The sequence below is a fragment of the Silurus meridionalis genome, chromosome 21 (genome assembly GCF_014805685.1).
Source record: "Silurus meridionalis isolate SWU-2019-XX chromosome 21, ASM1480568v1, whole genome shotgun sequence".
NCBI lineage: Eukaryota > Metazoa > Chordata > Actinopteri > Siluriformes > Siluridae > Silurus > Silurus meridionalis.
This window is the reverse complement of record NC_060904.1, coordinates 334,589-344,588: the sequence shown is the minus strand read 5'-3', so window position 1 is coordinate 344,588 and position 10,000 is coordinate 334,589. Positions and strand designations below refer to the sequence as shown.

The window sequence follows — 10,000 nt, the reverse complement described above, 5'->3', positions numbered from 1 at the left end:
GGAACTTCCTCTTCCTGTCTCAGCCAGGAGCTGCGGTCGAACTTGTCATCGCGACTCGTGATGCGAGGTGGAGGCATGGGAGTCTCTGAGGTGGGGTCCGAGTTCTGCCGGGGCATCGGGGGCCGGTGGGGTGACAGACTCTCCTGGAAAGCCGAGACACCCTGGGAAGACTGATCATGCAGAGACTGCGAGACACTCATCGAGGAACCATGAGACTTCACCGAGACCAAGTGAGCCATCTGGAGAACCCAGAGACAAGCATTAGAGCGGTAATTACAGTCATTACACCATCAAGCTGCTGAGTGCTGGATCCTGATTAGTCAGAAGGTGGTGATTAGTTCTCTAAAACAGCAGTAGTGTGGGTTTATATTAATGCGCTCGCTCTGATACGTTTCTATGGTAACAGGTCATCCGCTGATAATAAACTGGTTATGGAGAAGTTTTCTGTAAGGAATGAAATCTTTATGTAAGGAAGGAGTCTCCAGTGTCAGTGCTTTGACTGTAACACATAGACGAGGGTTTAGAAAGAAAGAAAGGGTCTTTATACTTGTCACATGAACTTTAGAGTACAGTGAAATTCTTTCTTCTCATATCTCAGTGATGATAGGAACCTGGGGTCAGACACGATACAGCGCCCCCTGGAGTACAAAGGGTTAAGCGCCTTGCTGAAGACCCCTAAGAGTGGCAGCTTGGCAATACCGAGGCTTGAACCCCAACCTTCTGATCACTAACCCAGAGCCTTAACCACTGCGCTGCCACCTTCAGGGTTAAATGTCTTATCACACTCAGTGGAGTGAATCTAATGAGATGTTCCCATCATAGTGTTCAGTAAAAGGTCCTGATGGTACCTGAGGCTCAACAGGGCGGTGCATGGGCGGAGTCCGAGCCTGCTGGATGCCACCGCTGCTGAAGGACTCGGAGCGAGGAGGCAGCGACGGATCTGAGATCCTGTTAGCTACTTTGTGCTGTAGAGCTGGAGAACTCTGGCGGTTGAGTTTGGAACGTTCCTCCACCTGGAGAGAAGGAAGATGTCAGGTACAGTGTGGGAATGTGTCATCACCTCATTTATTAATACTCTGTAATAAGATTAGCCAGTGTGTAAAGTGCTGCACTGCTGTAATGTTCAAATCTGATCCTAAAAAATCCAAAGTAATGTAGAGATGTATCGAGTGGTGGGGGCGTGGCACTGTGTGTTAAGTGGTGGGCGTGGCACTGTGTGTTGAGTGGTGGGCGTGGCTCTGTGTGTCGAGTGGTGGGCGTGGCTCCGTGTGTCGAGTGGTGGGTGTGACTCAGTGTGTCGAGTGGTGGGCGTGGCTCCGTGTGTCGAGTGGTGGGCGTGACTCAGTGTGTCGAGTGGAGGGCATGGCTCCGTGTGTCGAGTGGAGGGCGTGGCTCAGTGTGTCGAGTGGTGGGCGTGGCTCTGTGTGTCGAGTGGTGGGCGTGGCTCCGTGTGTCGAGTGGTGGGTGTGACTCAGTGTGTCGAGTGGTGGGCGTGGCTCCATGTGTCGAGTGGTGGCCATGGCTCTGTGTGCTGAGTGGTGGGCGTGGATCTGTGTGTATGTGACTGTATTAAGTGGTGGGCGTGGATCTGTGTGTCGAGTGGTGGGCGTGGCTCCGTGTGTATGTGACTGTGTTAAGTGGTGGGCGTGGCTCTGTGTGTCGAGTGGTGGGCGTGGCTGTGTGAAAGTTCTCTCTTCTTTTTACCAGCATGAATGATTCTCTTAAGCACAAAACATCAGTAAAGTTTTCATAAAAGAGCAAAAAGGCGAAAAAGTCTGAAAGGAAACCAGGTAACTGAGGGAAATGTTAAAAAGAGAGAAAAGAGAAATCATTGTAATCCTGAGCATTTGTTTATATCCTTTCCAAGAGAAGAGGTTTTGTGTAGTTTTATGAGTCATCATTAATCATTATTATGTCCATCAACTGATTATGATTTTTCTTCTCATGACTCACACACAACCAAATCTCCAGCTTTCACCTCACGTCGATCAGCTGCAGGAGTAAAACGGGAGCAGGAAGTGAGGTAGAGTTTCGCTGGAGGATGAAGCTGGAGAGGAAAGACAGAAGAACCTGCAGTCACCAAAATCCCACCAAATCCCACCAAATCCCACTTTGATGGAGTTTAGAACAAAAAGAGAAAACAAGATTTCCCAAAGAGTTCATCCAGAGCCAGAGAGATCAGAGAGGAGTTTGGAGAAAGTGGCAGAAGTTTATTCCCCATGGTGGTAAAAATGGCATAATTTGCCCCATTCCAGTGGAAGAATTTTGACGTCTGTCTCTCTACCTCGCTGTCCCATGCTCCGGATCTCCCGGGACTCCGCCCACGGTTCTCCTGGCTCTGCCCTGATAACGGCTGGCTGATCGGAGCCAATTCCGGCTCACAGGACACCCGGATCCTGGGAACATTGGAGTTGGTGTTCAGCTGCCTGAGCTGAAGCTCCGCCCTCTCTCTCTGGAAGTGGGAGGGGGTAGCGGCTGGGTAGGACGGGGGGCGGGCGGGCAGTTGGCTGGAGATGGAGTCAGGAAAAAGAAGGAGGTGCGAAAGCCGCGCCTCCTCATGGTATTGGTTCTTTGTAGGTAGACGAGGCGAGTTACTTTGGGCTCGTTTCATAACCTGGATAAAAATGATTATACACGTGATGTGAAGGAAAACTGAGACGGATTCTGGAGACTCGTTTCTGGAGACTGGAATCATTTTGTGGAAATTCTCTATCAGCAACATGAAAGTTTATCCATAATGCAATATCAACAATAATAATGACCTCTAGTGACCTTTAATGACCTCTAACATCAATATTACAAACTGTATAAATGTATCTGGTCCCTGAGAGAATTCACACCCTGATCTAAACTCCAACTATTCACTATTTTTCACTGAATAGTGCAGTTTTTTTAACGTGAATCAAGAGTCTCCGCCCTTATCCTCCAGAACTCCTCCCACTTTTACAGATATGTTACATGATAGGAAAACATCTAATAAATAAAAAATGATTAATAAAATAAATCTGCTGAATTGCTCTGTGTGATGTGAGTCATACGGTGTAAATGTGAGATCAGATGATTGTCTGGAATAATGTTTAGAAATGAGATTAGATTTTTTTTTCATTAGTGATGTAACATTGATCTGCAGCAGGTTCCTTGGTGTTTTAACTCAGAAGGTTGCTACCTCTTTGGCCCAGGCGGGCTTGTCGCTGGGGTTGACCGAGTCCTTGTAGTGATAGAGCTGCTTCTTCTCAGCAGGTCGAGGTTCCTGCTGCTGCTGCTGTTGGAGGGAAACCAGGTACGCTCTTTCCTGCTGAAGCTGCCTCTGAAGCCTCTCCGCCTGCCGCTGCTCCTCCAGCTGCTTCCGCTTATACTCCTGCAGGCCATCACAGACAGGAACCACAGAAACACAGAAGGTCAGGACTTTTTTAGAAAGAGTTTATGAGAGATGGAAATGAACGTGTTGGACCGAGTGCTAATCAACGTTCTGACAAATAATCAGTGTGGAAGTGTGCGTTTTATTAATAATTACTAATTTAATTAATAATTATACCTGCGACACAACTAACACTATTCACACTGTAATAAACCACCAACATACTACACGCCTGTCAGATTCATTTCTTCTCTATTAACCTTTTATTTTTATTTTTTTTATTCAATCTTGTCTCTTATGACACACAACATGACATTTAAAAGAAAGCAAAGACTATTAAGTCCACATTTTCTGTCCTTCTTTCAGCTTAATGTTGAGTGTTTATGTTTAAAGCACTAATGAAATTCTGCTCTACTGAAGAATTATCTGGCAACCTCAAAAGCCTGTACCACACACAGGAGGAAAACTTTCCTTGCATTAATACTGACAACAATTTAACTTTTTTAGCTAGTTTTGTTAAGTAAAATTAACACACACACACACACACACACACACACACACACACACACACACACACACACATACACACTGATGAACACAATCAATAAAAACATTAATAAATACAAAAACTTCCCTCTGGGGATGTTTGAAAAATGATGTATTTATCTTACATTATGAAAATGTGTGTGTTGTTAAAACTGAAGACACACACACACACACACACACTCACACACACACACGCTCTGACTGATGACACGGTGCTTTCTGAAGGTGAAAAACAGAGATAAAACCTCTATAAAGCGGAAACCGACCCCAGACACGTTGCTGAATAATCCCAGACGATATGGCTACGGATCCCATCACCTTTCCTTAAACAATGCAGTAAATCCTGGTGTCTCAGACGCGTCTCTACACCTGGTGTGGAATAAAAACTCTTTCTGAAAGACTTTCTTTTTTTTAACTGAGTGCTTTATATTTTTATCTACAGGCAGCGTCTACAGGGAAAGAATTTTATACAAAGCCATTATGTTGGTGAGATAAATCTATTGATAGCCAATTATCTGACAGCTTCAAATCTCATTTCCTTCAGCAACGAGGCAAAGCTACAGAGCCGCCACTAATCACCTCAGGGCTGCCGAAAATCAATTGTGCTGCTCGATAAAGCCGTGGCTGCAGTGCGGAGGGAAACGCCGAGTCAGGACACACAGGTGGAGTAGATGCTGCATTCACAGATTAGTGTGTTTTTACACATGCAGTGTTTGTGTGCTGTGTTCTGGTCCAGAGCGGAGCGAGGTTCTCCAAGCAGGTGGGAGCGAGGTCTAAAAGCGAGATGAGACTCTAAATCAACTCATCTGCAACAACCGAATCCATCATGGCCTGTGTTCTGAGTCACATTGAGGTTTTGTATTATTATTATTATTATTATTATTATTATTATTATTATGATGATTAATTTTCCTCCAGCTTATAAAGCGTAAAAGGTGCGACTCCGTGTTCACTGTGCTCGAGTAATTTCTGTGATTATTGCACATGTTCACTAAAGACTCGTGATATTTTCCTGATGTGCAACTTTCTCTGATTCAGACTCAGTGTGAGAATTTACCTTTCAAATATAATCGTTTATATGCTTCAGCGTCATCAAACTACAAACACAATACCATTCTGAGCTTTCGACACCTGAGCGGGATGTTTATGTGCTTCTTCTAAACACCACAGTTCACATCTGCCTCCATCTGCTGTTATAATGGGATCCACTCTTCTGGGAAGATGTTCCACTAGATTTTGTGGAGATTCATTCAGCTATGATGATGTTAGTGAAGTCTGATGAATACTGAGCAGGTGAGGAGGCCTGGGGTGCAGTCACATTCATCCAAATAGGTTTGGAGCTCTATAGCAGGAGATCCTTCTCATCTTCCAACCCATGGAAAACAGATCTTCATGGAGCTGGCTTTGTGCACAGGAACATTGCCATGCTGAAACTCGTTTGGGTCTCCTAGTTCAAGTGAAGGCAAAATGTAATGCTCCTGCATCCAAAGATGTCCTGCACAAGTGTGTGCTTCTGACTTTCTGCAATTTGCTTAAGAACCACATAAAACTGAAAATGCAGGTGTCCCAATACTTCTACAGATTTCTACAGTGATTTTACACACACACACACACACACACACACACACACACACACACACACACACACAGAACGTGAGTCTTCTTCAGACTCAAAACATGGAATAATCAGAAAAATGATTCCCAGTGTTTTCTTTTATTTGCGTGAGGACGAGAAACAAACACACAGTCAAGTTCTGGAGGACATGCTGGAGGACATACACATCACAAGGAAGAAGAAAGTGCAGGGAAGGCGGAGAAGCGGAGAAGAAAGAGGAGGTGTGGAGATGAAAGGTCACAGGGTTAGTTTACCAGAAGAAGAGCCTGTTCCTGGAGGAGCTGCTGCTGTAAAATCTCCAGCTGCCTCTGTTCCTCCTCCAGCTGGCGGCGGATATACTCCTAACAGGAGCACGCAGAGGAACGCAGAGGAACGCAGAGGAGCCCAGAGGAGCCCAGAGGAGCCCAGAACACAAACAATAGCAAAAAGACAACAATAAGAAACAGAGAGGGGAAGAAGAGAGAGGGAGCTTTAGAGACAGAAAGAATAATTCTGTTATAAAGAGAACAAAAGGAGAGAAACACAAACACTGTCAGAGTGCAGAAGGTCGAGATTCTGATGGAGAACCTGCAGGTGCAGTGAGGTGCTCAATACAAGAACTTATTAGTAGAATTTGTTTGTGCTGCTGGATGTGTCCAAAAGAAAGAGAGAGTGAGAGAGAGAGAGGGAGAGAGAGAGAGAGAGAGAGAGAGAGAGAAGCACACTGCATCAGCACCATGTAGTATAGGAGGTTCTCTGAGTGATGTGTGTGATGTTCTTGTGGTTCTTCTCGACTGCTGGTGTATTTTGATGATTGTTTGTCAGTAACGTTTCTCAGCCTGATCAAGAAAAACTCTTCATCGCTCTGATCTACAGAACAAACCTCGTTCAGGAAGATGGTTCTTTATGAAGCGCAGTGTGTTTTAGGCTCTGATTCATTGGTAAACTTGTGTGTGTCTGTGTGTCTGTGTGTGTGTGTGTGTGTGTGTGAGCGTGCTTGTGTGTGTGTGTGTGTGTGTGTGTGTGTGTGTGTGTGTGTGTGTAATTGTACACGCTTCCAGTCTGTGATGTTTCAGCATTGTTGCATGTGTTTACCGCAATCATGTATCTGCCTGGACATGTCCTGTGTGTGTGTGTGTGTGTGTGTGTGTGTGTGTGTATACCTGCTCCCTTTCAGCATGTCTTCTCTCCTCCTCTCTCCGTATCTGCTCCATCTCCTCATAGCGTCGGCGCTGCTCTCTCTCCTGCTGTTTGCGCAGCTCTCTCTCCCGACGCTGTTGCTGTGGAGATCAGCGGAGAAGAACACTTTCAGTGTGGGATGCAGTTCCTGTCTCCACACCACTAGATGGCAGCATAACTAATAACACCTGGACTTCTATTACATCACAGTTCATGATTATGCTCCTTCTGGCTTTAGCTTTAAACACACCTTCACACCTTTGAGATGAGGCTCATTTCTGCTTTCATTTCTATTTTAGAAACGTTTATAAGGAAAAGCAGACTGATGAGAGGAACCACACTGAGCTCCTGGTCCACACCACTGATGAGTTACGTGTCTTAACATAGACTTCAAACAGGAAGGAAGTTACTGAAGAAATTGTATTTCAGACATTTGACCTTGACTTTGATCTGGGTGTTATAATGACTAGTGATGCTACAGTTTCAGCATCCATACATGGTGGGGTGTGTGTGTGTGTGTGTGTGTGTTTGAGCAGTATTATGTCCCCCTCAGGTTGGACAGATCCTCTGTGCAGGTTTGTCTCCGTACCTCCTCCAGCCTCCTCCTCTGCTCCTTCTGCTCCTCGATGCGTTTCTGTCTCTCGGCCAGTAGTTGGCGTTTGTGTTCGTCGTTCTGCTGCTGTTCCAGCTGTTGTCGCCGCAGGGCCTCGGAGCGCTCCTTATTAGCCAGCTGCAGACGCAGGAAGTCCCGCCTCAGCGTAGACTCGCCCGGGATGTTGATAATGGAGCTGTGGATACATGTGAGAGTCTCAGTGTTTACACCACACATCTGTACAGCTGTTCTAGTGAAACACACCTACAGATGTTCTGAACATTCGTGTCTCTTCAGGTTCCTTCAACACTCAACTGCTGAATCGCAAACAGCATTCAGCCATTGACTGAAGCATAAATATTGGCACCTTTATGTGAGAATGGTTTATTCCTGAGTTTATACCTGGGTTCTCCCATGTCCCGTTCCTCCTCCTCCTCCTCGCTGCCGCTGTACTCGTACTCCGTCTCATCTGCAAAACACAGACCACATACCAGTGAGATACACCGCAATAATACTGACACAACACCGATCCTGTCCAAATAGGGCTTCAGACACTGTAGTTAAATCGGTGTGATATCAGATGCTCTGATTTATAATCAGGACCAAACGTTTGAACCACATCATCTCCATTTGAAGGCTCTGATATAAAGAATGACCTGCTGAACGTCAGACACCGGTGTCCTCTGTTATCCCACTCTTTATGTTTATGATCAGTTTGGTTTTGGAGCTGAGGATGAGTTAAAAGTTCAAATCCTTTTTACCTCCACAAAAGTCACTCTGACATCAAATATAGAGAAATAAATAAGAACAAAACTTTTTCAAATAAATTCCAACCAAAAATCTCTTCTTTAAAGGTTTCAGATCAAATCCCTTCATTTGTCTGCCTCCTCGCTGCCATGGGTCTGATTCTGATCCGGGTTTCGGCTCGGTTCTAGCAGTAATATAATTGTACATTATTCAGTATTATTTTATTTAAAGTAAAGAGACTTTAAAGTCATTGTAGTGAGACAACGAAATGAGTTTGGCAGCTTTCAGAGACCAGCAGCAATAAAGAAATATAAAAAATCACAGAAAAGAATAAACGAAGATAAACGCACTAAAATATAACAATATCTACAGCAGAGTTCTGCAGTGGAACTTGACTCTGTGGTGTTAGTGTGGGCAGGGAACATTGCGTCTCGGTGTATCAGCTCAGCGTTCAGCTCCTCACCTCGCTCTCCTCTCTTCTTCTTGGTGCGGTCGATGTGGTCTTTAAGCTGGATGCGAACCTGGCGCTCATTAGGCAGGTCTCTGATGAAGGGATGTTTCAGCAGCTGCTCGGTGCTGGGCCTCTGCGTGTGGTTCTTCACCAGGCAGCTGTCAATAAACGACTGGAACTTCTTGGTCCTGGAGGAAGACAAGAAAAAAGAAAGCAGCGAGTGAGTCGCTCCGATTGCCTTCATCTATAAACCTCCTGAAGTGTTTCATGAGCACTTTGATGTATTTCTATTTGATCACCAGACGAACGCATAAATCAAGAATGACTAACAAAAAAAAGCACTGGATCGAAGACTCCTCCAGCAGAAACGTCACGTGTCTGATGAACATCTTCTCACGGCTCAAAGATGCTAAGAAATGTGACGAAAGACAAACCTGCTGTCCTGCACACAAGGACGAGTGAAGGACAACACCAGCGTGAGTGTTTCTTTAGGAGATTTCTGCAGATGATGTGGAGATGATGAGTTAGAGTTAGGGTCAGGGTTACGAGTCTAAATCCACACCGTTCTCTTCTATTGCTGTTATTCTTTTTTGATGTATAAAAACGGATCTGTGTTACTTTTAATTTCACAATAAAACTTAAAAACTTCACACAAAACAAACTTGTTTATTATTTCCTGGTTATTAATTAATGAAATTGTTTATTGATGCAATTAGGATTAAAATAATGGTTTTGTCAGGACATGGATCACACAGAAATAACACCACGCCCCTACCCAGTACTGACGCACACAGGCCACGCCCCTACCCAGTACGGACGCACACAGGCCACGCCCCCTACCCAGTACTGACACACACAGGCCATGCCCCTACCCCAGTACTGCCGCACACAGGCCACGCCCCTACCCAGTACTGACGTGCACAGGCCACGCCCCTACCCAGTACTGACACACACAGGCCATGCCCCTACCCCAGTACTGACGCGCACAGGCCACGCCCCTACCCAGTACTGACGCGCACAGGCCACGCCCCTACTGCATTACCGAGACACACCAGCCACGCCCCCACTGCAGTACTGACACACAGAGGCCACGCCCCTACCCAGTACTGATGCACACAGGCCACGCCCCTACCCAGTACTGACGCGCACAGGCCACGCCCCTACTGCATTACCGAGACACACCAGCCACGCCCCCACTGCAGTACTGACACACAGAGGCCACGCCCCTACCCAGTACTGATGCACACAGGCCACGCCCCTACCCAGTACTGACGCACACAGGCCACGCCCCTACCCAGTACTGACACACACAGGCCATGCCCCTACCCCAGTACTGACGCACACAGGCCACGCCCCTACCCAGTACTGACACACACAGGCCACGCCCCTACCCAGTACTGACGCACACAGGCCACGCCCCTACCCAGTACTGACACAAACAGCCCACGCCCCTACCCAGTACTGACGCACACAGGCCAGGTGTGGATGGTGTAGATGGTGTGGAAAATGTGGACGGTGTGGACGGTGTAGATG

General features: G+C 46.3%; 1 protein-coding gene across 15 annotated transcripts in view; it reads right to left on the bottom strand.

Annotated features, from left to right (window-relative positions):
• tnikb (TRAF2 and NCK interacting kinase b) overlaps positions 1 to 10,000 on the bottom strand; it is a 55,715-nt gene that overhangs the window by 20,354 nt on the left and 25,361 nt on the right. For 9 of the 15 annotated variants that reach the window (XM_046833683.1, XM_046833673.1, XM_046833675.1 and 6 more), the window contains exons 10-18: positions 8,480 to 8,655; positions 7,672 to 7,738; positions 7,267 to 7,465; positions 6,662 to 6,778; positions 5,774 to 5,860; positions 3,167 to 3,358; positions 2,285 to 2,614; positions 849 to 1,013; positions 1 to 239 (exon numbers count right to left, since the gene is read on the bottom strand). The exon at positions 1 to 239 is cut by the window's left edge and continues 7 nt beyond it. In XM_046833683.1, the coding sequence (XP_046689639.1) occupies positions 1 to 239; positions 849 to 1,013; positions 2,285 to 2,614; positions 3,167 to 3,358; positions 5,774 to 5,860; positions 6,662 to 6,778; positions 7,267 to 7,465; positions 7,672 to 7,738; positions 8,480 to 8,655 (1,572 nt within the window). The remainder of the gene's footprint in view (positions 240 to 848; positions 1,014 to 2,284; positions 2,615 to 3,166; positions 3,359 to 5,773; positions 5,861 to 6,661; positions 6,779 to 7,266; positions 7,466 to 7,671; positions 7,739 to 8,479; positions 8,656 to 10,000) is intronic. The other 6 variants (XM_046833684.1, XM_046833685.1, XM_046833678.1 and 3 more) reach the window with 3 other exon arrangements.